This window comes from Hemitrygon akajei, chromosome 4, assembly GCF_048418815.1.
Source record: "Hemitrygon akajei chromosome 4, sHemAka1.3, whole genome shotgun sequence".
Classification (NCBI taxonomy): Eukaryota; Metazoa; Chordata; class Chondrichthyes; order Myliobatiformes; family Dasyatidae; genus Hemitrygon; species Hemitrygon akajei.
Genome location: NC_133127.1, coordinates 51,163,202 through 51,182,423, shown reverse-complemented (window position 1 = coordinate 51,182,423; position 19,222 = coordinate 51,163,202). Strand labels below are relative to the sequence as shown.

The 19,222-nt window shown below is 40.5% G+C and overlaps 1 protein-coding gene across 2 annotated transcripts in view; it reads left to right on the top strand.

Annotated features, from left to right (window-relative positions):
• Window positions 1–12,487, top strand: part of hpse (heparanase) — a 36,718-nt gene extending 24,231 nt beyond the window's left edge. Inside the window, exons 9-13 of one of the 2 annotated variants that reach the window (XM_073042579.1) lie at window positions 4,131–4,245; window positions 4,455–4,582; window positions 6,056–6,202; window positions 9,245–9,422; window positions 12,307–12,487. In XM_073042579.1, the coding sequence (XP_072898680.1) occupies window positions 4,131–4,245; window positions 4,455–4,582; window positions 6,056–6,202; window positions 9,245–9,404 (550 nt within the window). In that variant the 3' untranslated portion in view covers window positions 9,405–9,422; window positions 12,307–12,487. Of the gene's footprint in view, window positions 1–4,130; window positions 4,246–4,454; window positions 4,583–6,055; window positions 6,203–9,244; window positions 11,841–12,306 lie in introns of those variants that run through there. The other variant, XM_073042578.1, reaches the window with a different exon arrangement.
• Window positions 12,488–19,222: the final 6,735 nt, after the last annotated feature.

Genomic DNA, 19,222 nt, shown 5'->3' with positions numbered 1-19,222 from the left:
ATTTGTGGCCTCCCCTGTAGCTAAGCCGTTCTTCCGTGGTGAGGTCACCAATCCCAGGCAAGGAAAAGACGCACACGAACCCCACCACCGGCTGTCGCTATCAAAACGCTGTCGCAGGATTTCTAGCGTCTCTTCTGGTGCGTCTGAAGGGGTTGTCCCCCCCAGACCCTCCTTTATACTTCCTCACGAGATCGCAGGTGTCAATCTCTCTCTCAACCAGCCCACTTTGCCCGAGGGCTTTACACGTGGTCTTCATGAGACAATAGCCAGGGTCGCTTTATTCTGCTTCCCGGTGGAACGTGGTCTTCAGCACGTCTCCCTCTCTCTCCCATTTCCTGTGGCTGTTCAGCACGTCTCTCTCCCTCTTGGGTCATTGACCCCCCCCCCCCCCCCCTTCACTAGGGCTCTTGCGATTCTCGCAAAGGAGGGGGCTGGTATCATAACAATGGCAAATTGAGTAAAACAAAACCTTTTCCACGTACATTTGCCATTTCTCTCGCTCACTGAAAATGAAGTACCGTGGAATTACACAGAATTTGTAAGCTAATTTATAGGTTCCAGTCTTCAACTCATCGCTGAAGTTCACCATCACCATATAGGTTTCTTTTAACTGTAAACTACTTGTGATGGAAATTTATTCATCTGGAGAAAGCGGATTAGCTCAATCATGTCCCCTCTCCAACTTTCACATCCAAAGCCATAGCAGGCTACTGATTAGTCATGGGAATCCGGGTTAATATGCTCTGGCCACTTATACCTCTTTGTCCCTGAGAAGATGGCAGAGTATGTCATTGAAATGTTGGTTATAATTGATACCTGTATCCGGTGTATGCTGGGAAAGCACTAGATCCTTTTTTACTGAGCGTATGTTCATGGTCTTATGCTGTAAGCCCATCCACTTCAAGGTTCAACAAGTTGTGCATTCAGAGATGCTCTTCTGCAAACCACTGTTATAACGCAAGGTTATTTGAGTTACTGCCACAGCCTGGCCATTCTCCTCTGATCTCTCTCATTAACAAGGCATTTTAACACACAGAACTGCTGCTCACTGGATTTTTTTTTTTGTTTCTCATACCATTCTCTGTAAACTCTAGAGACTTGTGCAAGAAAATCACAGGAGATCAGCAGCTGCAGCCATCCCACCTGGCACCAATGATCATTCCATGGTGCAAATTACTTAGATCACATTTCTTCCCCATTCTGATGTTTGGTTTGAACAACAACTGGACCTCTTAATCATGTCTGCATGCTTTTATGCATTGAGTTGCTGCCATGTGATTGGTTGATTAGATATTTGCATTAACGAGCAGATGCATGGGTGTACCTAATAAAGTGGCCACTGAGGCTACATACACACTACACCGGATAAATCCATAATCAAAACTTTTTTACCCTCCATCCACACTAAAATGGGGTTTTTGTCCCCCGAAACTGGAGATTTTCAGAAACGCTCTCCAGGGTGTGTAATTTTGAAAACGCCGGTTGGCCGGAGCAGTGGGGACAGGGTAACCGGAGAAATCTAAAAATGCTGTCATAATGCGCTGGAACAGATGCCGGCAGCAGCACGCTATTTCATTGTTTTCTTGAATGCAACCTAACAATTTCAGAACAGATGGCAACAAGACTGAAGCCAGAAGAGTTAGAAATGTGCTCACCAAATACTTTGACCCATAATTTACTGAATAAATAAGTATACTCAGTTTGCCCTGTTTTCTGTCCTTGCTGGTATGAAGGTGGTTTACCTATTTATGCAAGTACTTCTCTGACAATAGATGTGCAACAGCCTAATGTAACATTGTATGGAAATACAAGATAATACTGATGCAGACTTGTTTTATACATTTAACAAGGAGCTTTATTAATGCAACAGTTTGTCAGTTTTTCAATGTTCGTCGTCAGCCAGTTCAATCTGTCCATGAATTCCCAGTTTGTTGCCTCCATAAGTTCCAGTATTTGTTTTTTTTTTACTTTTAAGTCCTCCAGCGCGAGAACCAACAGCTGTCTGTCGTTTAAGTTTTTCTAGTCTGTAACTGGACAAACGCACAGCAAGTCTTTCACATCGAGATTCGACACCAAACATGTCGCTTGTTTTCGGTAGATATGTCCTGCGTATGTGCAGTAAGTTAATGTGGACAGAGATATTTTTAAAAATGCATAGACAATAGGTGCAGAAGTAGACCATTCGGCCCTTCGAGCCTGCACCGCCATTCTGAGATCATGGCTGATCATCTACTATCAATACCCGGTTCCTGCCTTGTCCCCATATCCCTTGATTCCCCTATCCATAAGATACCTATCTAGCTCCTTCTTGAAAGCATCCAGAGAATTGGCCTCCACTGCCTTCTGAGGCAGTGCATTCCAGACCCCCACAACTCTCTGGGAGAAGAAGTTTTTCCTTAACTCTGTCCTAAATGACCTACCCCTTATTCTCAAACTATGCCCTCTGGTACTGGACTCTCCCAGCATATGGAACATATTTCCTGCCTCTATCTTGTCCAATCCCTTAATAATCTTATATGTTGCAATCAGATCCCCTCTCAATCTCCTTAATTCCAGCGTGTACAAGCCCAGCCTCTCTAACCTCTCTGCATAAGACAATCCGGACATCCCAGGAATTAACCTTGTGAATCTACGCTGCACTTCCTCTACAGCCAGGATGTCCTTCCTTAACCCTGGAGACCAAAACTGTACACAATACTCCAGGTGTGGTCTCACCAAGGCCCTGTACAAATGCAAAAGGATTTCCTTGCTCTTGTACTCAATTCCCTTTGTAATAAAGGCCAACATTCTATTAGCCTTCTTCACTGCCTGCTGCACTTGCTCATTCACCTTCAGTGACTGATGAACAAGGACTCCTAGATCTCTAGCATGGATGCATATCATTTTTACACAAAACCGGCAGTTTCAAAATTATCCGGTCTAGTGTGGATGTAGCCTGAGTGTGTAGTCACCTTCCCTAATCAGAGAGACGCTGGGGTCATTTTATGCAAACTTAACTGGCCCAATAACCTTCAACTGCCAATTAAAGTTACTAGTTGTGAGATGATTTAAATACTTGGTGCTGTTCGCGATTGATAGTCTTTTCTCAAAAGAGATGGACTGAAGTAGCAGTTAAACTACTGGTAATCTGAATGCCTAGCGGTGTTCATCTTTGGTGCATAGAATGGAACTCACTGGAGAAAGAGTTGCAAAGAATTAAATCAAAATAGTTCTATAAATCGTCCTCTTTCTTCGCACTTCTGAAATTTGTGCTAAATTCCCAATGGCTTTTTTTTAACACAAACGTGAGAAAATCTGCAGATGCTGGAAATCCAAAGCAACACATACAAAATACTGGAGTAACTCAGAAGGTCAGGCAGAATTAAGTTCCTTGGTGTGAATATCACAAATGACCTGACTTGGTCTAACTAAGCAGAGTCCACTGCCGAGAAGGCCCGCCAGCGCCTTTACTTCCTGAGAAAGCTGAAGAAATTTGGCCTGTCCCCCAAAACCCTCACTAATTTTTATTGATGCACCGTAGAAAGCATTCTTCTAGGGCACATCACAACCTGGTGTGGAAGTTGTCCTGTCCAAGACCGGAAGAAGCTGCCGAAGATTGTGAATATAGCCCAGCACATCACACAAACCAATCTTCCATCCTTGGACTCACTTTACACCGCACGCTGTTGGAACAATGCTGCCAGGATAATAAAGGACACGACCCACCCAGCCAACACACTTTTTGTCCCTCTTCCCTCCGGGAGAAGGTTCAGGAGCTTGAAGATTCATACGGCCAGATTTGAGAACAGCTTCTTTCCAACTGTGATAAGACTGCTGAATGGATCCTGACCCAGATCTGGGCCGTACCTTCCAAATATCCGGACCTGACTTGCACTACCTTACTTTCCCGTTACTATTTTCTAATTATGATTTATAATTTAATTTTTTTTATTATATTTACTTGGATTTGTATTTAAGGGAGCACGAAGCGTAGAATCAAATATCACTGTGATGATTGTACACTCTAGTATCAATTGTTTGGTGACAATAAAGTAAAGTAAAGAATCTATTCTTCTTAAAAATCTTTTTGAGCAAAAGTGGGTAATGTTAGATCAGCTAGTAGTCCTTAACTGCTCTGCTTTCTTTTACAGGTGGTTGGACAAACTTGGACTGTCTGCTAAACTGGGCATTGATGTTGTCATCAGGCAGGTTTTGTTTGGGGCAGCATACTACCAGCTGGTTGATTGGCACCTTGATCCTTTGCCTGTATGTATGGTTCAGTACTTAATAAAGAAGTATCATTGCATAATTTATAAAGGTTGCAAAATCCCATTTAATTGAACATTCATTGGACTTTATAGTCCTGAAAAAAATTAAAAGATTGCACTGATCTTTGCCTCAGGTTTAATGTAAAATGTTTAGAGCCTATCTCCTAATCTACTTTCATGACTAATTCTTGTTTATTTTTTCTGCAGGATTACTGGCTTTCCCTAATTTATAAAAAACTGGTAGGCATCAAAGTGCTGAATATATCTTCTACACAGAGTGATGGAGGAAACAAGGGAACTCTACGTGTGTATATGCACTGTACCAATCCCAATAGGTAATCAGGAATATTAAGTACATTTCTTCTAGATAGGAATATTTTGGATATTGATAGGATGCATTTCAATTGTCCTAAATGCTTGCTACTGTTGATGTTTAAAACTGTCAATATCAGGATTTCACTTCTGTTTCTTTAATAAAGAGTAAACTAGAAGCAAATTATGAAAAATTAACTTTCACAAGCCTCTGTCAAAAGAAAGAACAAGCCTTCATCTCTATAACTCCTTCATTATTGAACATCCCATCTAATTATAGTCGTTACACTTTTGAAGTTTGGCCCTACAATGTGGGAATTTCAGCAGATGGTCTGTACACAGCAATCTTCCACAATGAGTAATGTCACAATGTAGATATTGGTCAGGGGATAAACAACAGCCACAACACTTGTGAGAATGCCCCTTTTTCAAAAAAAATATTGTTCTGCAATTTCCTGCATTTACCCAAGATTAAAAAGTGCAATTCAGCAAAACTGTAAAGTGACCGCAAATAATACTGGAATATTTCCTGTGTTCTTGCAATTGAGAAGTCAGGACAAAATGTACAATTCAGTTACTGCACAGTTCTGAAGAGAAATAATTAAGGCAGGTAATGTAGAAAATTTTCATTTGAACATTACGTTCTTGTTTTCAATGTTATATGATTAAATAGCAAAATCAACAGAGAAACTGCCGAATGAAAGTAATTTGTCATTATCATTGAAAGTGACTTATAGGTTTACATAAGAAATTTTATTTTTAAATATGGACATAGAATTCAATCATAACTCAAGCTGATTTTTAAAAATGAAAACTGCAGATGTAAGTATTTTAATGTGATTTTCCCAAAAACTGTGGGTTAACCTTAATGTGAAGTAATTAATTTATGTGTAAATAATGGTTAATGCGTAAATAATTTACACAAAATGGGTTAACATCACAATTTATAGATGAGAGATTCTCACTAACCATCTCTAAAATAACATTGTTCTCTAACTACTGAACTTCTAACCCACATGCCTCTGTTATTTTTGTGGAAAGAAAACATTATAATAGTTGCCAATATCTTCAGTTCAACTCTAAAGATATAAATCTGAAAATGCTGACACAAGTCTGTCAATAATTTTTCCCAAGAGTGAAAATTCATTTCCACCAGTATTATTCAGCTTCAAATTAAGCATAAACAGTGGCTTTTGGCATTTTGACATGAATTATTTTCCAGGAAGGATAAAAATACAGGAAAACTGCAGTTTATCTTGTGTGGGTTTGTGGCTGTGCGAAGATATGCAATGGTGTCAGAAACTGATACCAGTCACGTTTCCTTTTTTATTAATTATGAATGCTTTCTGAGAACCATGTGTCTGTAGCATGGTGGGACAGGAGGCTGGGGAGAACAGTCTTAAATACACTGTTGCAAAGTGTGGTGGATTCAGGAGTTGTTACGACCTGATTAAAAGCAAGTAATATAGATTCAATATATCTTTTTTCTCTCTCAGTGAAATCTATCAAAAGGGAGCTGTGACAATGTTTGCTTTGAACTTGAGCATCCAAGACAAGCAGGTCCTTCTGCGCTTTGGTCGATTCAACAAAATTATTCAGTTTCTGCTGCAGCCTGGTGACAATGAGGAAGGATTATATTCACAGTAAGAAAACATTTCTCTTTCCACAGAAATGGTGGCCAAACTGTGCGCACTTTGTATATTTTAACACATGGCACACTGCTAATTATTCCATATTTAGTTCTTACTGCTCTCTTACTTTCTATAGAAGCAAGGACTTTTCCCAGAAAGATTAATACAAAGCCAAACCGCAGATCAGTCTGGAAGGATGTTCAACTGGTTCAAGGACAGCTTCTATCCTGCTGTTACAAGATGATTGAACATTCCCCTAGTATTATCAGAAGGACCCTTGAGCTCACAATCAAGTCCTTTATGGCCTTACACCTTATTGTCTGCACTATTGTTTCTCATAACTGTAACACTGCATTGTTATTGTTCTCCTTTGTGCTACCTCAGTGCACTGTTGTAATGAGATTGTCTGTATGGATGGCATGCAAAGCAAGTATTTCAATGTACCTTGGTAGTGTGACAATAATAAACCAAATTACATCCTTATCACACCATTTTCAGTGCTCCATTCCCTCCCCCGCAGGATACCCACCTGTTATAGGAATGACCTGCAGCTTTCATACTGTTTTACAGCCACAATCCTTGCCCACACAGATTCCATGGTCCCATCACAGATTATGTCCCAACAGGTTAACTGATTAAGTGTAGTCAACACAAACAAATCGATGGAGGAATTCAGACAGCCAAGGAGCATCAATGGAGGGAAGGTTCATTATTGTCAAATACAACAAAATACCATGAAAAGCTTTTGTATGCATGCCATCCAGACATAGGTACCTGGAGTAGTGAAAATGAATAATAGGACTGCTGAGCTAACTAGTATCTCCAATGAGGTGTTCTTTGACAGGCTCTGTTCCAACACTGCTTCACTTTTCTGTCTCCTGTACCACTACTCCAGCTTTGCTGGCCATTCTGTGAGCCATCGCACCGGACATCTCATTACATTGCTTTTGCCATAGCTATTTTTAAATAAATACCAATTTAAAACCTTTCACTCATCTGCCCCTCTAATGGTCTCTTCCTCTAAAAAGTGAGCACTATGCTCTGTGCTTGGATCACAAACATGAAGGAAGCACTCCCACAACTTCCAAATTTTCTTGTTTTTGTAGTGTTCCTTATCATTCTGGTGCCACTCGAGATAATTCTCATACAATCTGCCAAAGGTTTTTTCTGGAGTTCACTGAACCAAGTTTATTTTGTTTAAGTCCACAAAATATCTTGTTTTATATACACAAACAGCCATGGCTCTGAGCTAATTATTTTTTAAAGATAACTGCCTAGGTTTCTGTTTTGACCTGGAAACTATGTTTTATACTTGCCAGAGAAATTTCATCATGCTGGTATTTAAGGACAGGGATGTGGCGTGAGCTGGTGGCAGTTCAGGGAAGATTAGAACATAGAACAAAGAAATTTACAGCACGTTACAGGTCCTTCGGCCCACAATGTCATGCCAACCATGTAACCTACTCTAGAGACTGCCTAGAATTTCCCTAGCACATAACCCTCTATTTTTCTAAAGTCCATGTACCTATTTAAGAGGCTCTTAGAAGACCCTATTCAAGTTTCACTACCGCTGCCGACAGTGCATTCCATGCACCTACCACTCTCTGTGTTGAAATCTTACTCCTGACATCCCCTCATTACCTATTTCCAAGCACCTTAAAACTATGCCCCCTAGTGTAGCACTTCAGCCCTGGGAAAAAGCCTCTGGCTATCCACACGATCAATGCCCCTCATCATCTTATACACAAGATTCACTAGGTTAGTCCTAGTGATGATGGGGTTACCTCATGGGGAAAGGCTGAGTAGGTTAGACTTCAACTCATTGAGCCAGAGCTGAAATGACTGAAATATTTAAGCTTCTTGGGGTGTGCTCAGGGTTTAGGGTTTGGCAGATTGGAAGCTGAGACTTTGCCATGAAGGAGTAGGCATTATAACAAAATAAGTTGTCCATTTAAAATTTGCAATGAAGAGAATTTCTGTTCTCAAAGGGCTGTGAATCTTTGGAATTCTGTGTCCCAGACTATGATGATATTCAGTCATTGAAAAATATTCAGGGTTGAAATAGATAAGTCTTTGGACTTTGGGAAATTTAGATTAATGGAGCCATAGATTTACAGAGCATGAAAACAGACACTTCAGCCTAACTTGTCCATACCAATCAAGATTTCTACTTGAGGTAGTCCTATTTGTTTGTGTTTACCCTGCCTCACTCTAAACCTTTCTAAGTGTCTTCTAATGGTTGTAATTGTGTCCTGCCACTACCACTTCCTATTCCATATACCCACCACCCTTTCGTCCTCATGTCCTCTTAAACCTTTCCCATCTCACCTGAAACCTATGCCCTATAATTTTAGACTTCCCTACCCTGGAGGTAAAAAAAAACTGTGACCATCCACTTCATGAATTTTTAAACTTCTCTAAGTTCACCTCAGGTACATGGGTAATGCGGAACAGTCAGGAAAGAGGAGTTGAGGCAAAGGTTACACGATCCGTGATCTTTTTGATGTTGAAGCAGGATCAAGTGGTGGTACAGTGTATTCCTGCTCCTTATGTTCTTGTTTTTATGTTCTCGGATGTCAAGGTCCTGAAGACCCAACAGAGAAGCACCTACAGATTTTCCAGGACAATGTGCCAGAATCAAGCAAAATGGTAGTTTTTTTGGTTGGATCTTAGTCAGCAGATGTTTGGTTTGAACTGAGATTGCATACAGCAATGATCTAGAAACATCTAATGAAATCTTCAGGAAATTTGAGGAGTTAGAATTCTATTTTACAATACTAGGGTTTAATAGGCGATGCAATGGAATTCTATACAATTAATTAGGAAGTAATGGTCAGCTTAGAAAAATTTGGTTATTGAAAAAATGGTGTATCGATGTACAAACATCAATTTGATAAATGAGGAAATTAAAATACCAGGGCTTAAATAAAACAGAATGCTGGAAATACTCAGCAAATCAGGCAGTGTCTGTGGAGTGAGAAACCAGACTGGTGTTCAATTAATGGCTGGGGCTTAGTTCTACTAAAGAAACTTGAAATTTTATCTTTTTTACAGATCCGTTAAACTCAATGGTCAGCTTCTCAAGATGGTGGATCACAAGACCTTGCCTGTTATCAAGGGAAAAGCACTTCAGGCAGCAAGTTCAGTCATTCTCCCTGCACAGTCTTATGCATTCTATGTGATTCAGGATGCCAAAGCACCTGCATGTCAATGAGACAACATCAGAACAATGGTACAAAAAACATTGGCTTTGACTTATTCTTGTGGCTACCTAATTATACAAAATTTCATGGAATCTACAGGCTGCTGTATTGAAAACATCAAGGATTTTTAACAGTAAATGCTGGGATTATTAGCATCTGTGGAGAGAGAAACTGAGTTAATGTTTTAAATCAATTTCCCTGCACTAATCTAAATCATGTTTATTGTCTCATGCACTTGTCCATTTTTGCACAGGTACAATGATGAGCTTATTTGCAGCAGCATCACAGGCACATAGTATCATAAAAGCAGTATTCACAAGAAAAGAACCATAGATTACACACAGCTTTTACAAGAAAGAATACAACTAGAACAAAAACATAGTCCATTTTAGTGCAAACTGATCATAATGTTGCAAACTGTAGTGATTAAGGTTATACTTGCTGCTTCAAGAAGTGAACGGTTGAAGGGATGTAGCTGTTTTTGAACCAGGTGGTGTGGGATTTCAGGCTTCTGAATCTCCAGCCTAATGGCAGCTATGGAAAAAGTGGCATGGCCAGATGTTGGGGTTCTTTGATGGTGGATATTGCCTTCTTGAAGCAGTGCTTCCTATAGATACTACCAATGGTGTGGAGGGATGTGCCTGTGGGTATTGGGCCAATTCTACTACTCTGTAGCTTCTGACATAGTACTAATGAAGGGTTATTGCTACTGAAGTACTTACTCTGTTTCTTTTGGCACAGATACTGCCTAACCAGATGTACGTAGCCAGATGTTTTTGTTTCTACAAACGTTGTATTTCAGATTTCCATTATCTGCAGTTTTGTAATTGCTTTTCAAGAATTTATAATATTGAAGAGTAAAATGATCAGGAGGAAAGTTTTCACATGAGTTGTGTTGAACAGGTTACATTTTCGCAAATCGGAAAGGATTTCCAGATATTGCTAGATAACGTAAGAGGACTTGGAAATCTGATGTTGCTGACGCTGCTTGTCTTCTGTTTTCCCATGTTTTCCTTTTGTCTTTTCTCCTTTCATTGATAAAAGGAAATACTGTCAGACCATCCAATAAATGTTACTTATTCTCATTAAGTATGCTCTTAGTTGAAAAATAGTTTTTATACTTACCGTAGTTCATGTTGAGTTGGGGGAAGCCCCTCCACTCAGTGCTTACCTCTAGTGTTCGCTTGGTGGAAAGACAAGCTGTATTACGTTCATCTACAACTGCACCAGCGCATGATAAGAGACTGCTGCGTGCTTTTTCTTGCTGAAACCTGGCTCCAGGATAACACCCCATGCACCATTGATCTACAGGCCATGTTTGTAGTGACTATATGTTTCTCTGCTATTGTATCTATATATGCTATGTGCATAAATATGTGTGTTACTGTTGGCACTGTGTTTTGCACTTTGGCCCTGAAGGAACACTGTTTCATTTGGTTGTATTTGTGTGTATGGTTGAATTATACTTGAACTGAATTGAAATCTTTATTAATTTTTGGGGGGTTTTAATTTTCTGATGGGTGTAAATTTAAATATTTGAAGGCATTTAGGAGTTTTGAGTATTTAATCTTTTAAGCTTTGTTTTAAGTTTAAGATTTAAATTATTTTGTTATTTTAGGCTTTCAGTTTTCAAACAATTTAGAGTGCAAGTGGGAAAATCCATAGTGTTCTAAGAATCTGAGGCTTTTTTGCAGTTAGTCACCCAAATTTTGCTTGGCTATTAGAGCGAGGAAGGCAGTATGCTGTGCAGGACCTCAAATGCAAAGGTTCCAATAGCATTTTCTGAAAATTTCCACTGGGGCAATTGCAAAATGTGCCTATTTCTTTCTGAAAATCAAAAAGCAGTCAATGCTGAAAATCTGAAATATTAACAGAAGGTTCTGGAAATCGTGTGTCAGGCAGCGCTAGTTTTTGATGAAGGGTCATTCTGACAGGTTAGCTGTGTTTCCTCCCTATAGATGATGCCTGACCTGTTGGGTATTTTATGTACTTTCTGGATATAGCCTGTGAGCCAGCAGTGCTCGCTGCCAATCTCAGAAACCAGGCCAATATGAAAATTACATATGAGACACCAGTAGCCAATTTAATGTGTTCCACTGAGGAAAAAGTTTTATATGTAAAGAAAAAGTTATTTTTGATTGATGTGGTAGTGAGGAAGTAATCACTCAGGAAACCTAATCAGAGTACACACAATATCAGTTCTGCCTCTTGTACCTTTTTCACAGAGAATGTATATATTTGGTGTGATGGAGTGTTAATGGTCTGAAGTATTTTTCTGATTCACTTGTATTAGTGACAGTTTAAATGACTGTAATGTTTCTTCAAGTTTTGAAAAAGACTATGGGCCATATTTTTGGCAAAATTATTGTAAGGAAGTATATCTATTAAAATAACTATTAACTCATTGTTTTTCAATGTACGAATAAAAAAACAAAAGGCTAAATCTGTTTAATGGTGTGCATTTATTAACAATATATGGGTAGCAATTAAACAAATTATGATTCTTTTTCATAGAAAAATAGAAATCAAAGTGACCGGAGATAAGCAGTTAAGATAATGAATGTGTTTACTACTGTAACTGACATACAAGTGACATACAAGACATTACAAGTGAGATCATAAGTCTAATGAAATATTCAAAAAGCTTTCTTTTATTAGGATGTTTAAAATGTTATTGCTTAGAGAAATATTGGCTAAGAATATGAGGGTATTAAGGATAGAAGATAATGTTAATGAGATTAGATGAAGAGACTTCTGGAGTGTGAACAAGTGCACATTAATTACATACAAGATCAGCGTGAGATGAAAGGTAACTGTTAATGAAAGGTGAATTTCTGAGAAGGAGGATCCTGTGTTTTTGTTTCGTCTTTCGAGATTTTCACTGACTTATAGCATTTCTATACATTTTTTTAGTGGATCATATCATATCAAGCAATACCTTCATAATGCTAGGCTGTACTCAATGAAACTTGAGGTGCAAGTACTGCAAACATTTAGGAAGGTTAAATGGAACGAAGACCTTTATTGTAAGAGTACTTGAATGCCAGAATATGGATGCATTACTGGAACATGTAGGACCTTGGGGATACCACCCCTAGAATATTGTATTCAAATCTGATCTCCATTTTCAAAGACAGATATCATCGCAAAAGGTAAGTGCAGCAAGTGTTCAGCAGTCTGAATCTTGGGGTGGGAACTTTGAATCAGAAATTCCTACAGCATATAAACAGGCTATATGACCCACGTATATTGGCTGTCAACTACCCATCTATACTATGCAAAAAATCAAAATGTTGGAGGAAGTCAGGCTTCAGGACCTGATAAAGGTCTTGGCCTGAAATTTTAAATGTTTATTCCCCCTCCATAGATCTATCTTATAAACAAGAGCAAATCTGCAGATCTGGAAATCCAAGCAACACACAAAATGCTGGAGGAACTCAGTAGGCCAGGGAGCAGCTATGGAAAAGAGTACAGTCCATGTTTCAGGCCAAGAGCCTTCAGAAGGGCTGGAGATAAAAAGATGAGGAGTTGGGGAGGGGAGGAAGAAACAGAAGGTGATGGCCACTCATCTTAATTCCACTCCCCTTCCCATTCTGACATGTCAGTCCAAGGCCACCTCTACTCTCACAATGAGGTGACACTCAGATTGGAGGAGCATCACCTTCTATTCCATCTGGGTAGCCTCCAACTTGATGGCATGAACATCGATTTCTTGAACTTCTGGGAATGCCCCACCCACCATTCCCATTTTCCTCTCTCTCCTTATCTCCTTACCTGCCCATCATCTCCCTCTGGTGCTCCTCCCCCTTTTCTTTCTTCCATGGCCTTCTGGCCTCTCCTATCAGATTCTCCCTCTCTCTAGCCCTGTATCTCCTTCACCTATCAACTGCGCAAATCTTTATTTCACCACTTCCTCCCCCCCCCACCCCAGTTTCACCCATCTCCTTGTGATTCTTCCTCCCCTCTCCCCACCTTCTAACTCTGACTCTTCATCTTTTTTTCTTCAGTCCTGATGAAGGATCTGACACAAAGGTTGGGTGTGTTGTGGACGGTCTGGAGGGTTGTCAGAGGTTACAGTGGGACATCGATAGGATGCAGAACTGGGCTGAAAAACAGATGGACTTCAACTCTGGTAAGTGTGAAGTGGTTCATTTTGGAAGGTCAAATTTGAAGACGGAACATAATATTAATGGTAATGGTAAGATTCTTGGCAGTATGGAGGATCTGAGAGATCTTGGGGTCCATAAGACACTCAAAGCTGCTGTGCAGGTTGACAGTGTTAAGAAGGCTTATAGTGCATTCATCAACTGTGGGATTGAGTTCGAGCCGTGAGGTAATGTTACAGCTACATACAGTAAGATCTTGGTCAGACCCCACTTGGAGTACTGTGTTCAGTTCTGGTCACCTCACTACAGGAAAGATGTGGATACTATAGAGAGAGTGTATAGGAGATTTACAAGGATGTTGCCTAGATTGGAGGGCGTACCTTATGAGAATAGGTTGAATGAACTTGGCCTTTTCTCCTTGCAGCGATGGAGGATAAGAGGTGACTTGATAGAGGTGTATAAGGTGATGAGGGATATTGATCGTGTGGATAGCCAGAGGATTTTCTCAGGGCTGAAATGGCTAACACAAAGTGCCATAGTTTTAAGGTGCTTGGAAATAGGTACCGAGAGGATGTCAGGGGCAAGTTTTTCCACACAAAAGCGTAGAATGCACTGCCGGTGGTGGTGGTGGAAGTGGATACAATAGGGTCTTTTAAGAATCTCTTAGATAGGTACATTGAGCTTAGTAAAATAGAGGGCTATGCGCTACAGAAATTCTAGGCAGTTTCTAGGGTAGGTTACATGGATGGCACAACATTGTGGGCCGAAGGGCCTGTAATGTGCTGTAGATTTCTACATTCTATGGGTCTCAGCCTGAAACATTGACTGTACTCTTTTCCATAGATGCTGCCTGACCTGCTGAGTTCCTCCAGCATTTTGTGTGTGTTGTTCAAGATTTCCAATGTCTGTAGAATTTTTTGTGTTTATGGTGTTCAGAGACACTTAGTTGTCCTGAAAGTTAATGTAGAAATACAACAAACAATTGGGATGGTTGTTTTATTGATGATATTAAGCAGATTGGGACTTAAATGTATTTATATTAATGTCGACAATTATTTCCAGTAGAGTTCCGTATTTTTATAAAGTTTTAGGTAAAGGTAGTTTCTCTTGAATTTTCTGCTCTTACCAATGATCTTCCAACTATATTGTACTACTAACCATCTGATTAATACAAGACAGTAAATATTGATGTATCTCCATCTCAAATTAAATATTTTCTTTTGTGCAAATTTTGTATCAAAATGGAATTCTTTAGCAGGTATAGCTTCTGCAGTTTTAACATTCATATTACAGCTAGATGAACAGTTAAACAATACGGGGAAGTGAGCAGCCTCGAGATTAGAGCAGATAGTTAAGTTATGGCTCAGAGCAATACGACCACAAGAGTGAATGAAAGATGTAATTTACTGACATTTGATCATGATTAATTGTAGTTAGTCATGATATTTGTTTTTCATCGCTGATTAGAAAAATAAATTTTCCAGAGAAATGTTCTAATCCGGGGGAGATAAAATGATAAGCCTGAGCACTTCTTGATTTCCAATACCACATTTTACCGTTTCAGTTATTTCAACCAGCTCACTGTGAAGTTTGCACTCCGGAGTAAAACTGAAAATTCTTAACACTGAAATAAAAACAGAAAATGCTGGCAATAGATACTCAGATCAATGAGTCTCTGTGGAGAGAGAAATAGACCAATGATATTAGAATATTGGAACAAGAATAAACTGCTCAGCTCCTTAAATGTAGAAGGCCATTTTAATATTTTTTCTTTCTTTCAGTTCTAATGAAGAGCTTGGACCTGAAGCATTTTCTGCTTTTATCTCAGATTTCCATTAACCACAGTTTTTATTGCATGTTCGAATCCTTTTGCTGTACACTTTCCCCATACTTTTTATAATCATCTAATTATATATCAATTTTTAAAATATATTATTTAGATGTAGAGCATGGAACAGACCCCTCTGGCCCAGCCAGTTGCACCACCCGGCAACCCACCTATTTAATAATACGTACACAATGCTGGAAGAACTCAGCAGGCCAGGCAGCATCCGTAAGAAAGGAGTAGCCAATGTTTCGGGCCGAGAACCTTCATCAGGAATGGGGGGGGAAGAGAGGGCCGAAGCCCAGTAATAGAGATAGGGGAGGGGGTAGGGCCTAGAGGCGCCAGGTGGAAAACCAATCAGAGGAAAGATAAAGGGGGAGGGGGAGGGGATAAGCATGAAAGAACTGTAGAGATAAAGAAGCAGAAAGTTGAAAGGGGAGGGAGGCAGAGAGGGACCTGGGTTAAGGGAAGGGGGAGGGGGAGGGAATTACCGGAAATTGGAGAATTCAATGTTCATACCACCAGGCTGGGGGCTACCCAGACGGTAGATGAGGTGTTGCTCCTCCAACCTGGTTTGGCCTCATCATGGCAGTAAAGGAGGCCATGTATGGACTACTAGCCTGACAATCCACATTGGCCAATTAACTGGTACGTCTTTGGAATGTGGGAGGAAACCGGAGCACCAGGAGGAAACACACGTTTTATGGGGAAGATGTACAAACTCCTTAGAGACAGTTTTGAAATTGAACTCTGAACTCTGATGCCCATGACTTCATTATGAATGGCAGGGCTACAGAGTTTATTTATAGTCAGAATACTCTAAAATTTTGCACAAAAGGAAATAAAGGAAAACATAAACTGGAAGATATTAATGCAGGGTAGTTGCCAATAAATCCAATGGAGAATTATTTACCCTAAGAAAGATAGGAATATGGAACTCGGACAGAGGAAGTATTGGTACTGGGTTATTATTGTCACATATACCAAGATAAAGTGAAAAGCTTGTAGTTGACAATGCCAATAAAACGTTTAAAAAGAAGCTTACTAAGCAAATAATGATTCAAATATTTTCATAATTGGTACATTGGAATATACACTGAAATGCACCATTTGAATTAACAAACACATACAGCATGGGGAGGAAGAAAGGGGCAGCATGGTAACGTAGCTGTTAGCACATCACTTTACAGCACCAGCTATTATTGATTGAGGTTCAATTTTCACTGCTGTCTTTAAGGAATTTGCAATTTCTCCCCGTGAACATGTGCATTTACTCCAGGTGCTCCAGCTTCCTCCCACATTCCAAAAATGAACCTTTAGTGTTAGTAAGATGTGGGCATGCTATATTGGCACCAGAAGTGTGACCACATGTGGATTGCCACCAGCACAATGCTTGGCCTGTGTTGATTGCTGATGCAAAACAATGTATTTCATTAGCAAACACGAGGAAATCTGCAGATGCTGGAAATTCAAACAACAACACACACAAAATGCTGGTAGAACACAGCAGGCCAGGCAGCATCTATAGGGAGAAGCGCTGTCGATGTTTCGGGCCGAGACCCTTCTGTCAAAGGGTCCTGACGAAGGGTCTCGGCCCGAAACGTCGACAGCGCTTCTCCCTATAGATGCTGCCTGGCCTGCTGTGTTCTACCAGCATTTTGTGTGTGTTGTTGAATGCATTTCATTGTATGCTTTGAAGTAAGTGTGACAAATAAAGCTAAACTTCCTTTCTTTCATGTTGGTATTAACCAGGCAGATTTAATGATAGATAGATAGATAGATAGATACTTTATTCATCCCCATGGGGAAATTCAGCATTTTTTCCAATGTCCCGTACACTTGTTGTAGCAAAAACTCATTACATACAATACAATACTTAACTCAGTAATAATATGATATGCATCTAAATCACTAGCTCAAAAAGCATTAATAATAGCTTTAAAAAGTTCTTAAGTCCTGGCAGTTGAATTGTAAAGCCTAATGGCATTGGGGAGTATTGACCTCTTCATCCTGTCTGAGGAGCATTGCATCGACAGTAACCTGTTGCTGAAACTGCTTCTCTGTCTCTGGATGGTGCTATGTAGAGGATGTTCAGGGTTTTCCATAATTGACCGTAGCCTACTCAGCGCCCTTCGCTCAGCTACCGATGTTAAACTCTCCAGTACTTTGCCCACGACAGAGCCCGCCTTCCTTATCAGCTTATTAAGACGTGAGGCGTCCTTCTTCTTAATGCTTCCTCCCCAACACGCCACCACAAAGAAGAGGGCGCTCTCAACAACTGACCTATAGAACATCTTCAGCATCTCACTGCAGACATTGAATGACGCCAACCTTCTAAGGAAGTACAGTCGACTCTGTGCCTTCCTGCACAAGGCATCTGTGTTGGCAGTCCAGTCTAGCTTCTCGTCCAACTGTACTCCCAGATACTTGTAGGTCTTAACCTGCTCCACACACTCTCCATTAATGATCACTGGCTCCATGTGAGTCCTAGGTCTCCTAAAGTCCACCACCATCTCCTTGGTCTTGGTGACATTGAGACGCAGGTAGTTTGAGTTGCACCATATCACAAAGTATATGTACAAAAAATAAATGGCCTGTTTTCCTGCTGTATTTAACTCTCCACTTCATATTCTGAACTATAGGACCTCTTATAATTGATTCAATAATAATTGTACACTCAGTGACCACTTTATTAGGTACATCTGCTTGTTAATGCAAATATCTGATCAGCCAATCATGAGGCAGCAACTCAACACAAACTGTAAAAACGTGGTCAAGAGATTAATTTGTTCAGAATGGGGAAGAAATGTGATCTAAGTGATTTTGACCATGGGAGACAGGGCAGTTGGATTATCTCAGAAAATGCTGATTTCCTGGGATTTTCATACTCAGAGTCTCTAAAGATGACAGAGAATGCTGCGGTAGTTCTGTGGGTGAAAATGCCTGGTTAATGAGAGAGGCCAGAGGAGGATCTGTCAGTTCAACCGACAGGAAGGCGAAAACAACTCAAGTGACCATGTGATCCTACAGTCAAGATGGTGCCTGCGTATAACGCTCCTTCTGTCCATATCTTCTGGGTAGATCGTGAAACCATATATTTCACTTTTTCTATGTCTTTTACAGTTGTTTTAAATCTTGAATGTGTTTCTGGAACCTGTTGGAGCCAGTGGTTAGCAGTTTGCAGATCATTTGATAATTTTAGCGCTCTGTAGCCTCTGTGCAGAGGCAGCCTGCACGAACCTTGTGGTGAAAAGGTTGTGGGATGGTGCTTGAGCCAACGTTCAACATTTCACCAATTAAAGCTTCTATTGTTTGTTGATTAACACAATAACAGAGATTGAAACATTACGCAGAAGGTGAGCGGTGGCTTCCTGCCTTTTGATCGCTGGTGGAATCACTCTGCCACCAGAGGGGGCAAACTGCCTTTTGATCGGGGGGGGGGGGGGTGGTCTTTCTGCCACCGGAGAGGGGAGACTACTTTTTGATTCCAGGTGGATTGTTCTGCCACCAGAAAGGGAAAGGCCTGCTGCTGTGCCCGGATAACATTACCAAATTTTCTGCGTTTTGGTTATGGACTCGTAATATAAACCTTTTTCAGTCTTGTAGTTTTTTAATATACTGTGCGTTTTGCCTCACTCCTCTCTCATCCCTACCTCCGCTTTCAACCCTCTCCAACTCTCATCCTCCTCACCCCCACTCATCCTTGCCCCACTCTCATCCCACCCTCCTCTCCCTCACGCTCATCTTCTCCTCCACACACTCATCCTCCCTTCCACCCACTCTCATACGCTCCCTCGTCCTCCCCAATCTCATACGCCCCTCCTTCTCTCTTCCCTCCCCCTCCCTCTTCCCTCCTCCCTCCCCCTCCCTCTTCCCTCCTCCCTCCCCCTCCCTCTTC